Source organism: Topomyia yanbarensis, chromosome 2, assembly GCF_030247195.1.
Source record: "Topomyia yanbarensis strain Yona2022 chromosome 2, ASM3024719v1, whole genome shotgun sequence".
NCBI lineage: Eukaryota > Metazoa > Arthropoda > Insecta > Diptera > Culicidae > Topomyia > Topomyia yanbarensis.
This window is the reverse complement of record NC_080671.1, coordinates 409,155,035-409,179,797: the sequence shown is the minus strand read 5'-3', so window position 1 is coordinate 409,179,797 and position 24,763 is coordinate 409,155,035. Positions and strand designations below refer to the sequence as shown.

At 38.2% G+C, this 24,763-nt stretch overlaps 1 protein-coding gene across 1 annotated transcript in view; it reads left to right on the top strand.

Annotated features, from left to right (window-relative positions):
- LOC131685051 (zinc finger CCCH domain-containing protein 13) overlaps nucleotides 1-24,763 on the top strand; it is a 429,305-nt gene that overhangs the window by 388,183 nt on the left and 16,359 nt on the right. Inside the window, exon 5 of the mRNA XM_058968440.1 lies at nucleotides 5,105-5,264. Within this exon, the coding sequence (XP_058824423.1) occupies nucleotides 5,105-5,264 (160 nt within the window). The remainder of the gene's footprint in view (nucleotides 1-5,104; nucleotides 5,265-24,763) is intronic.

Here is a 24,763-nt window from a genome sequence, read left to right as displayed (position 1 = left end):
CATATCAATTTGGGAGATACAGAATTGATGGAATATACTTAGTATAGGAAATCACCCAACATTTGCACCATAGGGAAGAGGTGTTAGGTGTAACTCTCTGACAGTATCACGCAGTTGGGAAACTGACTCGGTCCCAACGAGTTTGAACCGTCGCACAGTGGCTGGCGGCTGGCCAAAACTTCAAGCATATTTTGAAAATGGTTTTTACTTCTAGTCTTGCAACAGGATACATTCCATTAGCGTGGCGGGAAGTAACTGTAAAATTAATTCCCAAAGGTTGCCGCGTTACATATAAGGAGGCAAATAGCTTTAGACCGATCAGTCAATCCTTCCTTCTTAGATCAGTGGAACATTTAATCGACCACTACATTCGGGGCGTTAGCTTGGGCGAGCACCCGCTGCATGCACTTCAACATGCATATCAGCGGGGGAAGTCTACTACCACTCTGTTACACAATGTTGTCTACAACATTGAAAAAGCTTTTTCGTAAAAGCATTCAAGTTTAGGATATTTTCTCGATATTAAAGGTGGTTTTGTCAACGTGTCTTTCGAATCCATTTTGGAAACAGCACGAGGTCGTGGAGTACCTTCATGTATCACGAACTGGATACACGCAATGCTTAGCAACCGACATCTGTCCTCATCGTTAAGACAAGTAGAGATAACGAAACTGAGTGTCTGCGGATGTCCTCAAGGTGGTGTGCTGTCACCACTTCTATGGAACATTGTCGCCAATGGTTGGGTTTCCGACGTATGGTTTCGCCGATGATTATCACATAATGATCACCGGTGTTTGCATTAACACACTTTTTGATTTGATGCAACAAATTCTTGTTTATTGCTACATATTTCAAATCTGGCAAAAGTCGAATGTAGCGGACGAAATTCTATACTCATTGCGATCATTATCTCATTTTTTGATGTTTTGCGACTTAGTCCGGTCTGACTTAACACCGACCAATTGTCAGATCAATACTGGCATGCGGGTGCCTTTTTGGTGGTAGAAAGGAGAAGTCATGACAATCCAACCTACTGCTGCTCTCGACAACACCTACTGCTGCTCTAGAGACACTCTTGAACATAAACCGCTACATGTGTTTCTGAAACAAGAAGCACTTTCTTGTGCATACCGTCTTAAGGTTACTGGGCTCTTGAACAGTAACCCAATAGATCGTGCAGCTAGCCACACAAGACTGTGGCCCCAAATGATTACTTGGGATGAGTATACACGTACTTCCAGTTACCTTACATTCACATGTAGTTTTCCTTTTAGAACTTTCAATGTGAGAATTCCTCTTCGCGAGAAATGGCTGTCTGGCTGGATGGAGCGACAACTTGAAGAATACGTAGTTTGTTATACTGACGGTTCTTTGGTGGAGGGCCGAGCAGGTACTGGTGTCTATTGTCATGGAATGAGATAAATCGAATCTCATTCGCTTGGTAGATACTCTACAGTATTCCAAGCAGAAATCTTTGCGATTATGTGTGGCATACAATCAGCACTTCAACAGGGAATTTGCGGCAAAAGAATCTATTTTTGCTCTGTCAGCCAGGCTGCCCTGTAAGCACGTATTTCGGCAGATTGGATATCGAAATTAGTAATCGTATGTCTCAAATCGAAGAACTTAGCATTTCAAATGCTATTTACCTTCTGTGGGTACCCAGTCACTCCGGTATAGCTGGATATGAATGACCGGACGAATTGGCTAGAGCTGGCACTGCGACTGACTTCGTTGGTCCAGAACCAATTGTACCACTGTCGATAAGTTGGACAAAGCACAAGATTCGCTCTTGGGCTGTATCCGAATATTCTAACTATTGTCGTAGCTTGCAAACTTGCATTCCAACAAACTTACCGGATGCGAGTCCAAAAATGTCAAAAAATTTGTTGCATTTTTCCAAGCACAACTGTAGTATTCTAGTCAGATCACTGACTGGGCATTGCAAACTCAATTATCACATGGCTACTATTCAGCGCGCTGAGTTTTATTCAGGTGATCTTTGTGAAGCCGATTACGGAACATCATATCATTTGATATGCAACTGCCCTGTAGTAATCCGAATTTTTGGTTCTCCATACATAGATTCTACAGGTTCTGTAGGTTCTACAGAGAGCTGAAACTGAAGGATATGCTATTGTTCCTAAGCCAGTGTGGTAAAGAGCTATAGTTTTAGCAGTATTTAAATGACAATATCTCCTCGGAGGTGCTGTCGTTCTGTTATCTTAATATCCCCTCGTTGGTGTTGAAATATTCGCTGACTGCTTAAATAAAAACTAGAAGCTTAATTCCTGCTTTTAAAGCACCTGCATCCGAGGGTACAGAATGCCCAGCATCCCTCCGGGGGTACGGAATGCTCTATTTTAATTATTCTGTGTCGTCATTTTCCTTATCCCTAACCTTATCACTTCCCCAATCCTTCCAATCAGGAAAAGATGAAAAGACGATTCTTGGCAAGGCATATTTCTTCGATCAACATGGGGAACGTACCATTTGAGCCATACGCTACTGATTCCTGATTCCTGATGGACCAGACTTCGGAAGGGGATGGGAGGGGAGGAGGGTTGATGGGTGTACAATCAGCCCCATACTATACCTTCCATTTGATACCTGGTTTGTGAAAATCGGTTCAAAAAAATCTCTGAATATCCAATATAACTTTAATACTGGAATGTGCCCGAAACCCGAGACTTCTGGAATTTTTGATAGTGGAAAGAGTCTTTGATTCGCCATCACTGATCTAGATCTACGAATCGAAGTAATTTATGCCCATTTTAAAAGATTTTTAATCTCCGAGGTATTGTCATAGTGACGGTTTATATGAGAAATTCCTGTGTGACCTAACTAAGCAATCTATGACTCCCGAAAAAATATCAAAATCAGATCTAAATACAATAGGAGTCAATTAGAATGTCAAATCTATTATTTGAAATCAAGTCTGTAAACATTGGTCATGAGTCCGCTGAGAAATAGGTGTGACATTAACTTGGAAGTTGGCAAATTCTGTGAGAGCATCAAGAACCGTCATAGGTGGCCAATGTCGTCAAAGCTACTTCGATTGACCATTAGTGATCTAGACCCACAAATCCAAGTAATGTTGCGTCTATTCTAATATGTATAACATCATTTGGCCAGCATGGTGGTACCAATTTATATGGGAATTTTCTGTGTTTTCGCACTCTTACACCCGTAACTCCGGAACCTAAAGTCCGATCAATAAAAGATTCAGTAGCAGCCGATAGGAAGGCTGTATCTACTAAATTTGTGCATATCGGTCCAGCAATCTCTGAGAAGCAACATTTGTCAACATTTGAAAAAAGCGTATTTTTCAGTTTTTGTATGTATTTATAACTTTCGAGCCATACATGACAAAAACAATGTTCTTTCAGAAAAAATTGCCCCTAATTTCGCTCGAGAATTGCTCAGAAGTAAAAATATTGCGGCGAGGAAACTGTTTTTTTTCAAGAGACACCCTAAATTGAAAAGTACTCTACCGCAATCACAGTTTCAATAGCACGAAGTGGGCAGGGCCGGCGTTACACTTTTAGCACGACTGGATAGTAAGCATAAGGTGAGGATAATAGTTAAGGGATTTGTCTCATTTTCGCAATACATACACTTGCATTACATTTACATTAAATCACTTGCAGTGTGTTTGTGTAAATGAAGTTGTTGTGCATCGATATTTTCAATTGCGTGCCCGAGATACATACGTGGCAGATTTCAAATTTATGAAAATGTCCAAAATTTCGAGTGGGTAGTACTACCCATACTACCCACGCTATCCGCCTGCCCTGGAAGTGGGTCCAATTTTAAATTCCAGACTTCTTTGAAAACCATAAAACCTAGTGTCGCCTATATTAATGCTCCCCCTTGGCCACTTACAAACTTTCAACCTTGTTCGAAATGCAGTAAGCTTCTTTGCAGCCAGAATTACGAGAAAGCACTTTGCAAGCTCCCTGCGAATATGTATAGCGAAACCATTGTAGTATAGCATACAGAAAATAAAATCAGTTGTAACCTTGTATGGATAATGTTCTACCATAACAGATTGAACTGGTTCACAGTACATCGTCGGTAATCTGAGAATCGTGACACTGGTTTTATCAGACATTGCATGTTTATGTCAACTGAAAATCCTTGGCTAAGTCGGTATGTTTAATTCGATAAAAACACGGACCCCAATTTCTGTCCAATTAACAAAACACTACTGTACCGTGAAGGAAACAGGTGCAGTGCCGTCAAGAATCCTTTTGTTACAAACCTGTGTAAGCCTCTGGATACGTTATTTACTGTGGCACACTTGGCAGGTGATGAAGCCAGATGCATGCAATCAACAACCTACTCCTACGTTCGGGTGGCATTACAGTGGCTTCTTTTTATGAGACACGGCGACGGCGATGTGTGTTCCTCCGGTCGACGTAATAAGATTATGTCAAGTGAAAATCTATTTACGTACTTTGCCCCTGTTTATGCTTCGACCCTCAGACTCGGGTTACGGAGCGGAGCGTTTTACCAAGTTCTACAACGTCGAATAAAGGTTTCAATGATTCAATTATTCAAAGAAGAAAGCTCGTTACGGAATTGATTCATATTTGCAAAAACCAAATCAGCATAACGCATCCATCATTATTAATTATTTGCAAATTTGCTCAACCTGCCGACACCTGTTTGAATCAATCAAACGAAGCCTGCGAAGTTTGCGACGAAGCGAGCGGGATAATGATAATGGAAATGATGCTCATGAATTTCCCCCTTTCGGTTTTGTATGATTCATGCTTAATAACCGTGTTCATTACCGCACATCATCATACGCGGATTGAGGTTGCTTCACGCTGCGAGAAAGAGTGGCAGTTACTCGACTGCAAAAGTTATTACCATAATATTCTGTACACGATTTACATTCAACCTTCGTTCCGGATTCACCCGTTCCGTCGTGACTGAATAATGATAAATTTAGCAAAGTGTTGTTCTTAAATTAGTAAATGATGTTAACAGCGTACACTTCGCTCTCGTGCTGAATTGTATTCAACATAAATATGCATATCAACAAAGACCATGAACTAAAGTGTTTTCCCTCTTGTTTTCGCCCCCCCACCAACAGAACATCCTGGACAAGTTCAACCCCGGAGCGCGACAGTTGATCAGCGCCGGTAAGGCCTACCTGAAGGCGCTTCATGGAGCATCCGCAGCTTCCAATCTGTTCAACGAGGCGCTGGCCAAAATCGCTGTCAACGCACAGCAAGGCGGAACCATCGATGTCGGTAAGTGCTGGCGGTTAAATATTGCCGCACTCATTTATGATTAAGGTTGCATTTTTAGCGTACATTAAACTGCTATTACCTTGTATAGCAAAAGGGTTGGTAAACCAGTTTACACGATACATACCTGATACTTGAATCGTTGATCGGTTTTCATTGAGTCGGCGGCCGAACGAAATGGCGAAAGCCACCTAACCAGAGCCAGATTTCCACTGGCAGAGGGGCAGCTCAGCCACCTTCCTCGATGAACGAGTAGGTACCTCACTGGCTGTTACTACTAGTCTGGTCGGTAGATTGCTGCTGCTGCTACTGTTGTCAGGAACGTGATTTTGTTACTGGCAATTTTATTTATTTATGTAAAACGCTACAACCCGCAGCAAAAGTAGCAACGACTAGTGGTCCTTCGGGGCTGAAAGTTTTTCCTTCTTCGCATTCTGCTACTGTACAGCGATGCTATGGAGTGTCGGCTTCATTAAAAGTTTATTCTATGCTGTTACTGGTAAGCATTGCATTTGTTTGCAAAAAGATACATTGTATATGCGAAATTTATGGTTTTATTGGGTTTACTGGAATAGTAATTTGGTTTGATAACTTTTCATTTTATTTCTAATATGAATAGTTACTAAAGTGCAAATGAAGTAGGTAGATTTGATTATAAATTTTTCATGGATCTCATCAGGACGAAAAAAGTGTGCTGCTGGATTTAGGATTTAGCGTGGAGAAGGGCCATATGAGCAAAACAAGGGGTTTCCAACAGCTTTGCACAGTGGTCCAGGACGCAATAGTAGCAGCAAACAATGGTACACGCTTTTATCTCAGGATTTAAAGAGCCAATGTTCTGGAAACATTTTTTATCAGTTCGTTTATTTGATAGGCTTGTCACTGCCGATTTCCTTTTGACGTAGGACTACGTCTTTGTTTTCGATATGGGGGTGCACTCTGCAAATTCTACAAAAATGGTATGTAACGAAAAGTGGTCCAATTTTAAACGCATATAATTCAGCCATCTCACGATAAATTTTAATTTTTTTTGCACAAATCGCCCCGAAATACTTCTAAGAATAGATTCCAACAGATAAACCCAAAGATTTTTGATATCATAGCGTTAAAAAATTAAATAATATACAACCTTGTCAAAATATCGCGCATTAACACACAGAAGATAGCGCTTCCCAAGCCCTGTACGACAGATTGGTGTATCTAGCGCGCTACGCTTCTATGAATGACGTCATCATCGACTATTTAAAGAACGGACTTGGCCAGACACGCTCAGTTCACTGTTGAACGGCTGGCGAAGCAGATCACTGCGCTATGTTTTTTACAGCCACTGTAGCTGAGCTAGAAGTCCGTTACACTGGCTGTGGAGGGACGCTACACTGTGTCGTCCAACAGGCGACCGCTCCAACTGCTTCCTAAATGCCGCTGTAATATTGCCAGTAAATTTTTGGTTTAACTAGCACATGTATTTGCTATTTGCCCTTGAAATTATGTAATGTAGTTGTAGTAATAAGCTTCCCATTTTGGTTTAAACGCAAGGACAGTTTTTAAAACAGGATTTGATTAATTAGTTTAGCTCATCTAAGCAATTTTATCAATTCTGTAATTTAAAAGGAATTTTACGGAACTTGGTGAATTTGGCCCCCCTTGCAACTGGTATAATCAACCTGCACAAAGTGTTGCATAACGCAGGGCTGTTTTTTGGAACAAAATGTGTTATCATTCAGCTCTTCGCTATGCAAAATCACGATATTATGACAGATGGGCTAAGCGCGGCCGTTCCTGTCAATCGGGAAAGGTCGCGTGGAATTTTGGTGAAATGCGCTAATAGTGTCGTGGTGGTACTAGTTGTCTCTTTCGCTCTACCCATCATCATCAGCGTTGACTCATTTTGCATTGTACGCTTGGGTTCAATGTTTGGGGCGAATGTAATGTGGCGGTAAAATGAACACGTTAAGCAAAGTCATTATTTTCTTACTAATAAGTGAATGAGATATTACAATCACCTTATATGTTTCTTGTTAGACATGTTTTGTACATATCTGGTAAAAATACTTCATCATAAACACATTTTTTCAAACATGATTCTTGATTTCCAAACATGTCCAAAAATGAGATATGTTTATAGCGAGTGGGTAAAATGAACATGTGGTGGTGGTAAAATGAACAGCTTCTGGTGACCTGCAAAATGTCCTGTATGTATGCAATGCGCAGCGTTGAAAAGTATTTTCCGATCAATGCTAATATCCCAACAAATCATGAGCTTTGCATACACACAGGGCATTTTGCAGGCAAAAACAATTGTCACGGAAGAATTGAATTTTCATGACGTAATATTAACCATTTTACAATCCTGTGGCATCGAAACACATTTACAAACTTGGAGTTATCCATGGGTATTTGAACTTTTAGGATCTGTTTGAGAGCAACTAGAAAGCTTGTTCTATACATGAGATGTGATTATATTGTCTAAAATTTGATTTTTCTTCACCGGTCCGGGTGTTTTTTCTCACACACTAAGTACTAAGAAAATAAATATTTTACATTAAGTAGTATAGTCCTACGTCTACAGTTCGTGCAACCCCATAGGACTGCCCCTTGTAGTTTTTTACATTATAAATGCATTAAATCTAGGGAATTACAATATAGAAATGATTTTTATGTATTTGACGCAGTTTTTGTCCGGGCATGGATGCTTCCGGAAGTACCTGCATCGGTTTGGGCCCGCTTCGTCACCCCTTTGCCCGGAGTGTGTGAATGTGCAAGAGACACCGGAACACGTGGTCTTCGGATGCCCTAGGTTCGAAGAAATTCGAAGAGGTATGCTTGGTGTGACAGTGGACAATATCGTCGAAGAGATGTGCCACGACGAGCAGAGCTGGGACGCCGTCAACAGAGTGGTTAGGAGAATACTCTCCGAGCTGCAGAGAAAGTGGCGAAAGGACCAACTAAGTAGCGCATTTGGCTAGAAGGCCGCCGTAAAACTACAAATCGGGTTTCGGGAGAAATTCCGCCGTCGGGAAACTCTCCGACAGTGTAGACTAGGTACACCGTCGGGGGCCAATTTAGTAGTACGCGACGTAGAACCGGGCTCGGTTAGTCGGGCGCCAGCGAACAGGATGTCAGGCTACACCGGAATCGCCGGGCCGACCTCGATACCCTACCGGGTAGCTCGTGAGTAGGCTATATCCACAGCCAGGATTAGGCTCGGCCGTTGAGGCGCCAATGAAGCGGGAGCTACGCTCCACCGGGAATCGCTGGATGAATCTCAGCACCTACTAGCTGGCCTGTTGAGTAGGCTAGATTCACCGCCAGGGACTAGATCAAGTAGATCGGGACGAAGGAGGGGGGGGGGCTAAATGGCACACGGAAACGAACATCGGTATCGGGAGAAATCTACCACTCGGTTTTGGGAGAACCTCTCTCGCCGTGGAATTATCCGTCGGAGTAGGCTAGATCCATTGTCGGGGACTATACCGAGTAATTCGTGAACAAGTAATGGCGGGAGCTGAATGCTAAATGGCACCAGGCAGGGAGCCAAAGGGCTCAAGAAGATATGGTGCTATAACCAAGGATGAATCGGTATCAGGAGAACTTCCTTCGTCGGGGAACTCTCCGTCAGCGTAAGCAAGATTCATCACCGGGGACTAGACCGAGTAGACCGCGACTAGACACTACCAGCGAACCGGACGCCCTGCTCCACCGGAATCGCCGAACTGACCTCGACACCTGGTTGGTTGGCTCGGTTTCGGGGGAACTTCTCTCGCCGAGGAATTCTCCGTCGAAGTAGGCTAGGTTCATCGTCGGGAACTAGACCGAGTAGTTCGCGAACAAGTCGGGAGCTCAACGAGTAAGTGGCGCTGAATGGTGTGAGTTCGATTCCTAACCCCGCACATATAGTTAGAGATTTTTCCAAAAGAGATTTCTCTGATCCGAAAAGAGGCGAATGACCCTAAGGTTAAACCTCTATAATCAAAATAAAAGTAAAAATTAAAATGAATGCCACACGGGAGCCGAAGGGCTCGATAAATTAGACAATCTGAAGTTGCCGCCCAGATTGTTTTCGTAGGGGAGGAGCTAGTGTTGCTTTGATTAATAATAAAATCCACTTGTTTTGAAGTCATGCTGCTTCTTTAGTAAATAACTTTTCTCAGTGAATTTTAATAAACTTACAATGTTCCACGAATGTGTTCAGTAGAAGAAAACCTTTAGAAATATATAGTGTTCTCATGAATTGATTGATGAGGTGATTTTTTAAGTATTTATTTTCAATTTTAACCGATTTTCCATACTAATTTTCATATAAACTTTGAAATTTTTGGAGAGTCCGTAGACACAACCGATCGGTACCAAAATTTGCACAATTACCAAGTGCCATAAAAGGAATCAGTAGAGCCTGGTGGAGCTAAAAGTCAAAAATTGAACCAGTCTAGTGTACATTCAAGTACAAAAGAAAATTTAGGCCGCGGAAATCTACTGTGAGATAGGGTAGACGACCCCTTATTTATCTCACTAGCCAGGATGTCACACTATTTTGATTGTAACTCGGCTTACAGTGATAGGTTTGCACTAAAATAGGTATCAGCAGCCTTGCTTCGTTTCTAAGAAGCAGTGAAAAATATAAAATACTCGCGTTTGAGCGGAACAAAAAGTCGAGTACAACGCTCCCTAATTCATCTTACCATTTGACCTAATGCGTTGAATAGAGATAGCAGACACTGCTCTAACTAATGTATTCAAATGGGTGGGATGAACACAGGAGCTAAGACGAATTAGGGCACAGTGACCCTATACGAATTCGTGAAAGATTATACCTATAGCGTTTTTCGCTTTTCTTATTTTTCGTATCCTCCTAATTCGAGCATACCGTTCTTTAAATGGGACAACTTATTTCAACTGCAGGAAGCTCCGGAACTCTGCTGGTCGTTTAATTAGCGTCATCTCGATGCAAGAATCAACATAAGCCTACTGTTCTATCGTTCCATGACTACCAATTCTCCGTTGCACTCTAATTGCTAGGATCCTTGAACTTTCCTAACGACGCGGCGCTATAAGATTTCCTGCGTTTTCGCAAGGCACAGGTGCAGAACAGCCCTGATGAAAGATTAAATAGTGCATTTTGCACGTTTCCCTTGTCATGCGATAAGAAGCATTCAGAACTAGGGAGAACGGAAATACTTCAGGAAAAGTTAGGTTGAGTAGGTAGCGAGATTATTTTAACTACCCTCTGTTGGATACAATCCAAGCCTGTGCTGTCCTAGTTGGGTGTATACAATCACAAAATGAAATAAAATGTGTATATCCAATTCAAGGCTGTTCTGTTTTGAATATTTATGTTTATATTTATAACTTTTTGAGAGATATTATAGAATACTTCAAAAAAAATTTAGTCGCGTCTGATAAAGAAAAGAATCACATTAAAATGCAGAATAAAATATCAAACAGCAAGAAACGTATGTCGAAGAAAATTTTCCAAACCAGCATGAGCCCATCGAGCCTGCAAAAAAAATCTTACTTGAAACAGTCGAAAAGCGCACAGCAAAAATCGACATTCACATTATCCTGCTCTTCCAACTTCCTTTCACCGTTGGAATATACATAAGCTGCACTGCCGAAAGCTCTTCTGGGGCAAGTGAAGTCGATCAGATAGTCTTGCTTAGTGGTGGTTTTTTTGTGTTGAATGCAATTTGAGAAATTTGAAACATCTTTCTAATTTTTATGTGCTATCAAATATGACCATGGTGATACTATCCCAGTACTAGTTGGGGTCCTGTTTTTTACTTTCCTGTTAAATTGTGTATGCCCTTTTCGGAAGCCATCGATTTAATTCTCGAATAAGTTCTCTCTAGCCCGCGGGGCCCCGGTGTACCCAACCGCTCACCATATTTTTATTAAACCTCCGAATCCGAGATTACACTCAATGCTTATAAAATGTACATATTTGCTTTCCATTCCAAATAATCGTTTCCTTTCGTTTTAATCTTTTGGGAAACGATTTTTTGGTAGGAAGCTATAAGAAACGAAAAATGGAAGAAAATGGAATCAACTTTTTTTCGACTGCCAGCAACACAGAAACCCGGTCCCGGTTTGACGTCTGACAGATGGAAAAGGTGTACAATTTTCCACGATTAAATTTCATAATCGTGAGAAATCGACGTTGATTGGATTATTCTACACGAATCGAATCGACGCTACGCTGACTGGCTCCAGTACAGTGTTCCATTCGAATCGATATGATGTGACAGCGTGAATGAGTACCGATGCCGACTGTTGGACCACTTGTCGACGACAACGACGGGGCAGCTTCAGGGCCAAATATCTCATCGAGCCAGTCAGTCACTGGACTTGTCAAGGTTGGCTTGCTGCAGTGCTCCTGTTTTATGGTGCCGGGGAGCTTTTGCCACAGTTGGCCGTCACAGTCGTTTGAGCATTATCGAGTCAACTTCACGGCGATCGGCGGCGGAGAGCAGGGGGCCTACGTCAGACGTGATTTATATTTTAATTGGAGAATCTTGTTCCAGGCTCGGTATCACGTGGAGGCCCCTCGCAGCTTTGACATATGGGAACGTGGCATACATGGAGCGAGCAGACGTTGGCTGTGTTGGGAGAAAGGGATATAGGTATATGTAGTGTGTGTCACAGATGCACTGGCAGTTGAGTCATCATGGTAACTATGCTCTTTTCTGTGTACTGGCTGATGCATGATGATGGTGTCCAAGGAGACCATATAAAAATATCAATGTCGCCGAATAATAGTTTTTGCTGACCGAAAACGTTGCGAAGTTTTCTTGGAAGTATCTGCGATGATATTAGAATAAGCTATCACTCGGTCGTTGAGATCTTAGGGAGAACAAAATGTAGACTAATATGAAGAGATGGCTTTTTGGTCACGGTTTTCATAAGACAATATCTATATTTCGTCTAATACCTTAGTATTTGGGGTTAAGTTATACCATGTATCTAAAATACCTAGTACCCAAATTTGCACTAGTTAGACTCAGGATAATATAATCCAAACAGTCACACGCAGGAGGGTGTCACTCCTGTCATCCGCTATTGAGATATACAGTAGAGCATTGCAAAAAAAATTTTTTTTTTGAATTCTCAAAGGCCCCCCCCTCTCATATTGTGACAAATGTCAAAGTAAGCTCAGATGCCAAATTTCACATCATTTGGACAATTTTAGACCCCCGCCCACCCCGCTTGAAATTTTTTGAAATTGGTGCTATGGGAAAATATGGAGGAAAAATACATTAAATGCAATAACTTTTGAAGTGGCAATCAGACAATTAAAATTTATACCTCTTTTGGAAGGAAATAATCTTAGTATTTGAATGGAGATATATTTGTTTCTAGAAAAATACGGGAAAGTGGGGTACTGGGTCATTTTGGCCCCAAAATCCCCTATTTTTAATGATTTTTCTGCTCCGTGATGCAATTCATACATATTTTGTAGTTTTTCTAATGTGAAAAAATCTCAAAAATCGAACGGAACCCTTTTGACCTTAGTCCGAATACGAGAAGTTGGGGTTATAGGGCTTTTTGTCAGTCATATTAAATTTTATCATTTTCTCATGCATATATCTCTATTATTCTTCAATCAATTTTCTTAAAATGTATCTTATTGAACGTGTAAAATTCTGGGGAATAAAACAAAAATAAAAACGTTAAAGGTAAAATTCAGAAACATTAAACTTTTTGATATTTACTCTACAAATCTCATTTTTTTTCATTATTTGTCCTAATACCTCAACTTCCCCTATTTTTCCAGGAGTGAAACTTTTCTCATGTGATCCCTAAGCATATTTTACACATAAAGTAGTAAATTAAATAAGAATTTTGTTGTTAAATGGAGTTAATATGTGCGATTTTATGATAAAAATGTGAAATTGACACTATATGTCAGATAATTTGATGTTCCTGAATTTTACCGGTAACGAATCTATTTTAGTTATAATCCTAAGGATTTTCCACGTTCAACAAGGTATAGTTTATGAAAATTGAGCGAAGAATAATAGAGATATATTCACGAGAAAATGATGATGTTTAATATGAATGACAAAAGGCTATTTAACCCCAACTTCTCATATTCGGACTAAGGTCAAAAGGGTTCCGTTCGATTTCTGAGATTTTTTCACATTATAAAAACTACAAAATATGTATGAATTGCATCACGGAGCAGAAAAATCATTAAAAATAGGGGATTTTAGGGGCCAAAATGACCCAGTACCCCACTTTCCCGTATTTTTCTAGAAACAAATATATCTCCATTCAAATACTAAGATTATTTCCTTCCAAAAGAGGTATAAATTTTAATTTTCTGATTGCTACTTCAAAAGTTATTGCATTTAATGTATTTTTCCTCCATATTTTCCCATAGTACCAATTTCAAAAAATTTCAAGCGGAGTGGGCGGGGGTCTAAAATTGTCCAAATGATGTGAAATTTGGCATCTGAGCTTACTTTGACATTTGTCACAATATGAGAGGGGGGGCCTTTGAGAATTCAAAAAAAAATTTATTGCAATGCCCTAATATACAGACTTTGACAGTAGTCAACATATGTGGGCCTAGCCGGCTCTAGGCCCATGTCGCCCGTGCAATAGCATTGGGTTGTTTTGATTTGAACAATGGCAGATGTTGACTAGGACAAAATGGCTGCCTAGCAGAGGCCTGGTCACACGACAAATGTGAACGCCTAAAGCAACTGGCAACAGTCCCGAGTGACGTCCCGGAAGGCAAATACATACAGAAGCTCTGCTTTGCCGATGACAAAATGAAAACGAACTCTTGTCTTTTGACTAGGGAATGCCTGGCACTGTGCAATATTAACTCCCAAAAAAGCGTCGGCAAGCCAGAGCTTTATGAGTTATACATGCATTAATAGAGCATCACGGTGTCTTTGTCGAACAACTTTATTCTAAAAAATTCGGCATCTGTAAAACTTCGGAATATGAAAAAATGAACTTTTCCCTTTCATTCGAAAGTAAAATTAAAATATTCTGTCGGGGGGTCTAGAACAACTTTTTTTTTGATTGAAGACTTAAGCTTTTTAATGAAATTAATTCGCATTTTTGCTACTAATTGGTACTATTGACATTCAAAAAATACTAAAAGTGAAAATCTGATGAACAATCCCATTGTCTACAACTTCGTAGAATGCTATAAATCGATATAAAATCACCCGAGAAAGTTATTAAAATTTAATCAGTTTTTAGGTGTGCGCGGGGCATATGGATTAAGAAGTCGATTAACTGGGACATACAAAAAAATGTTGGGTTTAAATGAACAGTAAATTCAGATAAATTTCAATGTATGCAAAGTCCCATTCTCAGCAGAAAAAATATATTTTTCAGATTTCTCCGGGTCTTGGGCGAAAATGACACTTTATGAGGTGTGGTAAGGTGTTGACCACATTTATTCGATAATCTTATACTTTTTCAAGATGTTGATTAATGTAGTAACGGATTTTATCATGCCTTTTTCATTACTTTTCTCGCTCTAGGGGATAGCTAATGTAAACTAGAATGACCCTTCTTCCTGATCCTATCCTGCCTGGTAAAATACAATTGGCTTAAATTCAAAGCTTTATATTTGAATGAACTAAAGTAGACAGTTCGAGTCATTGTAATAAACGACGGATTTTATTGCAATTTTGGGTTGAGAATCCTGTTTGTCTTTATCAACATTAAAAGAAAGATGATTGAAAAAGAAAAAAAGCTCTTCGAGTTTTGAATCCATGTTTGTTATCTTTTGGGGTAGATTCATTTCATCAGAATTTATAGATGCAGATTTTTGCTAGTCCTCAAATTTTATTTCCAAATCGAGCACATAATCTTAGAAAAAAGAATAAAACCATGTTTCATAATTTCCTTTAAGAAGAAATTTCGGAGTCGTTACTTGTTGTACACGGATCACAACAGAAAACGAACAAGAAAATATCAGGCTGTACCATACATTCAAGTAATAAAAGTCTGTATATTGAAGATTTCCCTCATAATATGGGATAAGAGCAATGACAACATATCAAGAAGCCAGAGTTGCCAGTTCAGTTCAGTGTCAATCAGGATTCTCAATCGAAATCAAATCAAATGACAGAATATATAATTGAGTTTGATCAAATATAAAGTTAAAATTTAGGCCAAATATAGATATCCCACAAGATGCTAACGAGCAAAAAGGTGGATTCAAGGTTACATCAAGCATACTCCAGAATGAGTGAAGAAAAAAAGAAGAAACAAATACAGTGGAGACCCGATTTTATCAGCACCCGATTTTATCTGCCCCCGATTTTATCAGCTTTTGACCCGACTTTATCAGCTTCATATGAAAATTGATAGTTGGTAGTTTAATGGGCTCTAGCAAACGAACCAAGTTGAATTCGAATAAATCCTTTCTTGGGCATATACTCCCTTAAGGGGAACTTAAAGTAAATAATCAAAAAAGGTTGCAAGGCTATATCTAAGGAACAAGGAAGAATATTTTAAGAGCTTCGGTTTATTAAAAAGACAGAAAAATATATGTCCCGATTTTATCAATGTCCCTGTTTTATCAGCTTAAAATTCGCCAAGGGGCTGATAAAAACGGGTCTTTACTGTATATCTGCGACAGAAAAAAAATTGTTTCATTTTGCTGTATTGCCCAGCATCTTTCAAAAGAGTACTAATTTCGTTCAAATTTTATCTACTCTTCTCTATATCTCCATGCTCCTAAAATATCATTGGTGCGCATAAAACGGTGGAATCCGGAATTATGTTTTTTTACCCTTCAAGGTGGGACTTTGCTAGCATTCAAGTTCTTCTGAGCACACTGTTAAAATTAGGCAATCCATTTTTTTTTACAAATAAAAATGTTTTTGGAACAAAGTTTCTTAACCAATAGGCCCCGTGCGAATCTAGAAACTTTGATAAAAATTTAATATCTTTCTCTAGCGTTTTTAGATCGCGATGTAGTTTTCTACAAAGTTGTACACACTGAAATTGTCCATCAGATTGTCACTTTTGGTAATATTTGAATGTCTAAAGTACTACCTAGGGGCAAAAATGTGAACCAGTTTCATTGAAAAACTTAAGTTTTCAAACAAAAAAACTTTAAAATAAAAAGTTGTTCTAGAGCCCCCGATAGAATCTTTTAATTTTACTTTCAAATGAAAGGGAAAAGCGCATTCTATCACGTGCTGAAGTTTTAGCGATGCCGATTTTTTTAGAATAAAATTGTTCTACCAAACACACCGTGGCATATATTGCTGAACAAAAAGTTAGCTGCTACTACCAGCTACTTTGCAAACTGTACCCGATCAGAAAGAAATAACAAAATTATTACAGACTGTGTTACTTTGTTATCATATCAAGTTGTGTGATAGATCTGGTCTCGTTAGTTGGTAAAATAGAAACTCTTCTAGTATATATCAAAAATGTGACAACCTGAGATAGGCTTCTATCACCAATATAACAACTCTTGTTAGTTTCCGCCACGGCCAATCTTGCTTGTATTACCTATTGTATAGTATCAACGCATTTAGCGAGCAGATCTAAAAATAGAATAGACTAGAAAAATATATTAAGGCGCTTTTGTTTGGAAGCAAACAGCTTTTTTCTAAATTTGCTGCAGCTTTAAGGAGGAATTTAATTAATATTTTTGCATAACAGTTTTTAACTATTTTGACGTAGGACTACGTCTTTGTTTTCGATATGGGGGTGCATTTTGCAAATTCTACAAAAATGGTATGTAACGAAAAGTGGTCCAATTTTAAACGCATATAATTCAGCCATCTCATGATAAATTTTAAATTTTTTTGCGCATATCACCCCGAAATACTTCCAAGAATAGATTCCAATAGATAAACCTAAAGATTTTTGAAATAATGGTATTAAAATTTAAATAATGTACAACCTACAGAAAATATCGTTACAGAAGGTAGCGCTTCCCAAGTACGGCACGACAGATTTGTGTACCTAGCGCGCTACGCTTCTATGAATGACGTCATCATCGACTATTTAAAGAACGGATTTGGCCGGACAAGCTCAGTTGTCCGTTGAACGGCAGGCGGAACAGATCACTGCACTGTGTGTTTTCACAGGCAGCGTAGCTGAGTTAGAAGTCCGTTACACTGGCTGTGGAGGTACGCTACCTAGTTCCGCCCAACACGCGACTGAGCTTGTCCGTTCAAACACTGCTTTTTTGTGTTGTGCTCGTTTCAAGCACACTTTTATGTTCAATCTCGAACACAATTATTCGTACACACTTGTACATTCGAGCTCCATTTGCAAACACGGTTAACATAGTGTCGTGGTACTAGTAGTAGTACTCTTTCGCTCTACCCATCATCATCAGTGTTGACTCATTTTGCTTTGTGCGCTTGGGTTCAATGTTTGAGGCGAATGTAGGTATATCTAATTTGTTGGCAGGGTTACTATATTCACAGATTTTTCTGTGATGTCACTGATTTTTTTCACAATTTTTGATCACAGATTTCACAGATGGCAGATTTTTGACATTTTGAAGAAAATTTCACAGATTTTTGGAAATATTGGAATTTATCGGAAATATATCACTGATTTTTTTCCTGTTTCAGTTATCACAGATGGTAAAAAGACATTTTTGACCGAAACACAGATTTCAATGTGGCATTCCAACGGTTGCATGCGTAACCTGCATGATAGCAATCTGTGCTTTCGTTGCGCAAAGACGAAAACTTTCTTAGCAACAAATTTACGCAGATCAATGGAAAGCACAGATATATGATTAAGACCACTGCATTCGCTACATCTGTATGCGTACTTTACTGCCCATATATGCATAAGAGTCCCATATTGAAAAACAGCAAGCCGAGAAAAACGCTGTTCAAGATTTACATTTTTCATTGAGCCATAGGACAACCATGTTTTGGTATTTTTTCCGATATTTTCTAAACAAACCTGGTAATCTTATTTGTGCATTATGATTCAGTAGTGATACAGAATACAATCCAACAGATATCTCATTTTCAACAAAAATCCATGTGGGACTCTTATGCTTATATGGGCAGTTTAGGAAAGTTACAATAATGGCAAAATATAACTGGAAAGCTTGGTCTATACATAAAATGTGATTATATTGTCTAAAATTTGATTTTTCTTCACCGGTCCGGGTTTTTTACCACACACAATCGAAAAGTTTTCACAATTTTTAAAAGCTGATCTTCTGCTATGAAGCTTTAGTTCCAGATATTAGTTCGATCACGGTTTTCTGTCTTCTTTCTTCAGATCTTCTCAAATAAGTTTATTTTGATTCGATCACCTACTACAAATGAAATGACCTGATAACTAAGAAGGTTTGGTTCAATATGTAACATTCGATGTTGATTGGTTGTGCTTAAACTACACGTAAGAAATATATTTGATTTATTATTACTTTAAATGTACTAAGAAAATAAATATTTTACATTAAGTAGTATAGTCCTACGTCTACAGCTCGTGCAACCCCATAGGGCTGCCCCTTGTAGTTTTATTATTGTGCAAATTCTTAGCACAATCCCTGAAACTATATTTTTGCGCCCACTGTTTAAAGTTTACATGGGATTTTGTATGGGAAAATTAACTTTCACAAAATAATTCCTCCAGGAGTCGCCCATTACTTCTTAAAAACAAAACGTTATGTGGCTTTTATAGGAAATTTAACAAAGAAACCATGTCTCGAAAACTTCGAAACGATCTGACGCTTGAGAAAAAAGTTATTTAGTTATTGATAAAAAAGTTATTAAGTTATTAAGCCGAAACCGGTTGACGCTCTGACGATTAATAAAATATTCATTTTTTCTAGCACCACTGCTGTTTGTTGTCCAATTATACGCAATTTTGTTTCAATCTTTTCTTAATATGTCTAAATTATTTATCTACACTCTTTGGCCACTTCACTAAAGATTTTAGGGATCAATTCAGGCTTCTTTTGTACATAATAAGAAAAAGTTTAAAAATCTGTATATAATTCGACCGTCAGCAGCAGTGATGCTATGAAAAGTGAAATTTTCATCAATCTTCAGAGCATCAATCGGTTTTTTCTTAATAACTTTTTCCACAAGCATCAGATCGTTTTGCAGTCTTTTAAACTTTGTTTCCTTGACAAATTTTCTATAAAAATCATTTCTATTTATTTTTAGGAAGTAACGGGCGACTCTTGGAAGAATTATTTTGGAAAAGACGATTTTCCCATACGAAATCCCATGTAAACTTTAAACCGTGGGCGTGAAAAAATAAAATTGCACCGATCGAGCTAAAATTTGCAGAGTTGTTCTGGGAGCTAAATGGGACCCAAAAAGTTACTCGGAGCAAAATTTTATTTTTTTCATATAACCATGTCCCAATGTATATATGCAGAGATTTCTATTTGCCTATGAAATTTCTTACCCACTTGAAAGGTCTCAGAGGTTTGGGCCATTTTGAAATATTCATAGCTTTATACAGCATACTCACAAATAAAAATCTTTCAACAATTTGAACTGGTTGCCATATTACGATTTTAAACTTTCTTCAAAATGAATCAAGTATCTTCAAGTATCTTGATTATCACAAGAATTTGTTAGCTTGATGATTTTTTGAGAGGAACGAAACACTATCAAACACAGCGAAAACATCAGAAGCTATAGCCCCTTAAAGTTAGCAGTAAAGAGAAAAAAATACAAAAAAACTGACATATATCCTTAAAACGAAGATATATCGAATTGAAATGTTTGGCAAACATGTGTTTTAGAGCTTCTACCAATTTCCAAAATATTGCAAAATGTCAAAAATCAAACAAAAATTAAAATATCTCGAAAACTGCTACATTTTAGAAATGTTTTGTTATGAGCATTTTGATTTAAAATGGCGTTCAAAAAGAAAATTGTATTCTTGACTGCACATCGTATGAATTTTAAAAATATGTCAAAAGTTGTTGTTAGGAAAACTTTTTATTGAAAGCTTCTCCATGATCCAAATACACTGAAAAAGCTTCTTTTACGTCTTTAAAATGATGAACATTGCATTGTGGCCATTGTATGGTAGAGTAACGCTAATAATTTATAAAAAGGGCAAAATTACATGAATTAATTGTTTTTGTTGGAGTAAAATTCCAAAACTCTCAACAACTATCGCATTTTGGAAGATTTTTGTTAAATGCATTTTGATTTAAAATGATACTTAAAATTATATTGTATAATAAAATTACAGTTTTGAATGCCAATTAGTATGACATTTAAAAACATGTTTAAAGTTATTGGTAGAAAAACATTTTTAACGGTAAGTTCTGACACAACATTGTTTTCAGTGTATATTTTTTTCGTACAGAAGTATTCATTCCCTGTAATTCATTCTAAGATAGTTTTGCTGTATAAAATACAGCAATCGAACAAAAATTAATGAAGCGTAGAAACGTCGACGCCCTTTCGAAAAATTACTCTTGTATCAAAATATTGCAATTGGCAGAGAAAATCATGGAGATTCATAAACCGAACACAACTGCAAAGTTTCATTCGAATCGACGATGGTCATATTTTGTGGTCGGCCTGTTTCTCGTGAAATCCCTCAATATAACGTTCAAATGAACGGTATAGCATCGTCATAGGTCGCTATTGAGTTTGATTTGGCTTGGAGTTCTGGTTCCAGAGTTACGGATTGACACACAGCAAATTTCCATAAAAACTCGTAGCACCATGATGGACTAAATGGTGCAATGCATATTAAAATGCAAAATTACTTCGATTTCCGGGTCTAAATCGCTATTGACCGATCAAAGAAGCTTTGATCACATTGGCTGCCTATGACGGTTCTTGATGCTCACGGAAAACTTGCCACACCCCCAAATTAATATGCCATCTCTTTCCTAGCGAATTCTTTACCGATTTTTACAAACTTGATTTCAAATGAAATATATGAAACTCACATTAATAGCTTTGCTTAATTTTATTCAGATCTGACATTTGGTTCCAGAGTTATAGGTTGGTTAGTCACACTGGATTTTCCATATAAACCGTTACAATCGTAATACCTAAGAGACTAAAAATCTATTGACATAGTCACCAAATCACTTTAGTTCGCAGGTCTAGATCACCGATTGCCAATCAAACATTCTTTAAATATATTGTCCACTATCGACAATTCCGGAAGTTCCTTCTTCCGGTCCTATTCCACAATTAAAGTCACATCGGTTCTTCAGTCTCAAATGGAAAGTATAATATGCAGTTGGATATCGCCCCCCTTTTACTGTTACATCTCCCCTCTTCATTACGCCCCCTCCCCTTTCTTATTCAGTTTGTTTATTTGATAGGCACAAAGGCGTTAGCTTGGCGGTGCCAAATTGTTTTGTTTTTACATTTGAAATAACTTAAAACAAGGAGGTTACAATGTTCGGATATTTTTTTTATATTAGGATTCTACAGCTATCTTAAGACTAGAAATACAATTCGATATACAAGAGTGGGTGCAAAATATGTTTTTAATGAAAAATTTTAAAACAAGAAATCCAGTTTGATATACATGAGGAGGGGGGGGGGTGGGGGTAATAGTTTGTTTACGAAATATTGTATTGTTATCTTAAAACTAAAAATACAGTTTAATATACAAAAGTGGGAACAAGATTTTATTACAAATTTCACAGCTATCTTAAAATTAGGGATACAATTCTATTTCTGGACAATAATAGTTTTAATGGAAAATTAAAATGAAAGCTATCTTAAAACTAGGAATACAGAATACAAGTTGGATTTTCTAACGGAGACTTATGCTTGGTCAAGATATTCAGAGGGGGCTTATTTCCAACATCGGTATAGCAGCAGTTGTATTAAGGACAGGGAAGAGAAGGCGTATATGATGTAGTGGTAAGAGCGATGGCGGTCACATAGTGGCACTGTGGCACTGGTCGGCTCTACAAAGTAGGACAGGGAACTTTTAGAAACGAGACTTAAAACAGAGGGGCTAAATTGGGATGTTTATCGTTTTTATAAAGATGTTAATAAAGTACATATAGGAGAGATCGCGATTTGCCGACCGGGGACATTGGATGGTCTACCTCGGGCCCAGAGAAAATCCTTTAACCTGGAGTCAAAGTATCAGGCGCATGCCCAGATAACGTGCTCGATGTCGTCATAGCCGTCACAAGCGCACAGACTACTTTCAGCAACCCAATACGCCGCAATTGCGAATCCTACATGTAGTGGTTAGACGTGGGCCGGGACATTACACGAATGAAATCCTGACCCACGTCCATCCTCCTGTACCATGGCTTCATTGATACCTTTGGGATAATAGAATGTAGCCATCGTCCAAGTTCCCCATTTCTCCACGAGGTTTGCCAACTGTTGAGTGTTCTCTGACGACAGAGACTGAAACATGCGTTGATGCAAATTGATCTTTCGTAGATGTCACCTTCTAATGCACCCACCGTTGCTAAAGTATAGGCATTTTCATTGCCCGGTATGTTGCAATGAGCGGGGACCGGAACAAAGGTAATCTGGTAAGATTTTTCAGAAAACGTACACAAAAACTTCCTTAACTCCCCCAGAAAATATGGGAATTGTGGATAGTTAGCGGGTAACCCATTGTCTCCTCCACTCGGAACACCATCACACTCACATTCTATTCATGCCTCCCACATACCGAAATAAGATAAAGGATTTCTGATGAATCCTCCACTCTAACATTGAGAAAGGCACCATCGCACCACTACACAGTGTTTTAAAACGTCGTTTTCGTGGTCAAAATTAATAGCGTCTAAACCGTTAACTTTAGAAGTATAGTTTGTTCGGAGAAGTTGTTGCCCTCATGACTGCGCATCCACTGCAGTATATCATTCAGTGACTAATTGGTCGGTGTTAAGTCAGACCGGACCAAGTCGCAAAACATAAAAAAATGAGATAATGATAGTACTGGATAAAGAATATCTTCAGCTACATTCGACTTTTGCCAGATTTGAAATATGTAACAATAAACAAGAATTATGGCAAAAATTAATTTCTAATCATAATGTAAAAGATGTTGCGATTCAAACTTTAATCTCGTTTTTCTCGAAATCAATATTTTGTCACTTAGTCCGGTCTGACTTAACACCGACCAATTCACCTGTAAGTGACACACGAAATTTTTTTCCGAACTAATTAAGATAGAGATTTTGTATCTTCGGCAAAGTTGTAGCAAATATTACTGCAAAAGAAATTGCTGAAAACATCATACATCTAGCTTCAATAGTCTACAAGTTATGGAACATATTATATGGAAGACCCCTTAAAATTAGTTTTTTCATGATAACTTTTTTAGACATTCACAAAGTTGTTTGCGGTATCGAAACACATATTTTTGCCGAACATAGTTACTTCCTATCTGTTGAATTTAAAAAGAACAAATTTATATACCATGAAAAGATGAAGATGCTTGTCGCAGTGCGCTTGAATATTGCATTTTACACTACTGCGATGGCATATTGTTTTGAACATAACACTCTTGGAGAATCACGTCGGCTAACAATCTGGAGACTATACGAAAGTAAAAAGCTAGCACTTTCAGTATGTTATGATGTTGTTTGCTCCTTTTTGATCCTTAATGAGTTACTTAAGGTGGAAGTTACCCCACAAATATCGTGAAATTTAGAATATGTTTTTAAATTCAACAGATAGGAAGTAGCTATGTGCGGCAAAAATATGTGCTTCGATACCGCATATAACTTTGTGGAAGATTCCAAGAAGATAAGAGAATGTCTAAAAAAGTTATCGAGAAAAAACTAATTTTAAGGGGTCTTCCGTATAATATGTTCCATAACTTGTAAACTATTAAAGCTAGATATATGGTGTCTTCAGCAATTTCTTTTGTAGTAATAACTTTGCCGAAGACTCAAAGTCTTTATCTTAATTAGTTCGGAAAATAAATTTTGTTGTATCACTTCTAGGTGAATTAATCACTGAATGGTACACTCCTGTGAATGTGTAATCATAAGGGCAACAACTTCTGCGAACAAACTATACTTCTAAAGTTAACGGTTTAGAGTCTATTAATTTTGAGTACGAAAACGACATTTTAAAACACTGTGCACTGCGAGGACTCAAACAGGTTTTTCAACCTCCGACCACTGTGTACCGGCACACAATGGTCAAAAAGTATAAAGTCAGACCTTTATTTAGCGACAAAACCGTAAGGTTTTGTGTTTTAGTGACTGTGGAAAAGATGCTTGAGTTGTCAAGGCGGATTCTCAGAAGTAGACGGCTATATTACAAAATATATTGTAAAGGCATTTCTGAAATGTAACTTTTTACTGCTAGAAGAAAGACAGTTTCAGTCTTCAGCAAAGTTGTAGAAAACGTTGTTTCAGTAAATCAACTGAAAATACCAATTTCCTAACTACAGCCGTTTCTATGTTATGTGGTGTTTTCAGGAGCACCCCTTAAAAATCGGTTTTTTTTCGGGATACCTTCAAACCGGCTTTCCTTTTTGTCAGATTCGTTTCTCTTCAAACATATATTCTGCAATGTTTTAGATATCAACTTTGTTGAATATATCCAAACGCT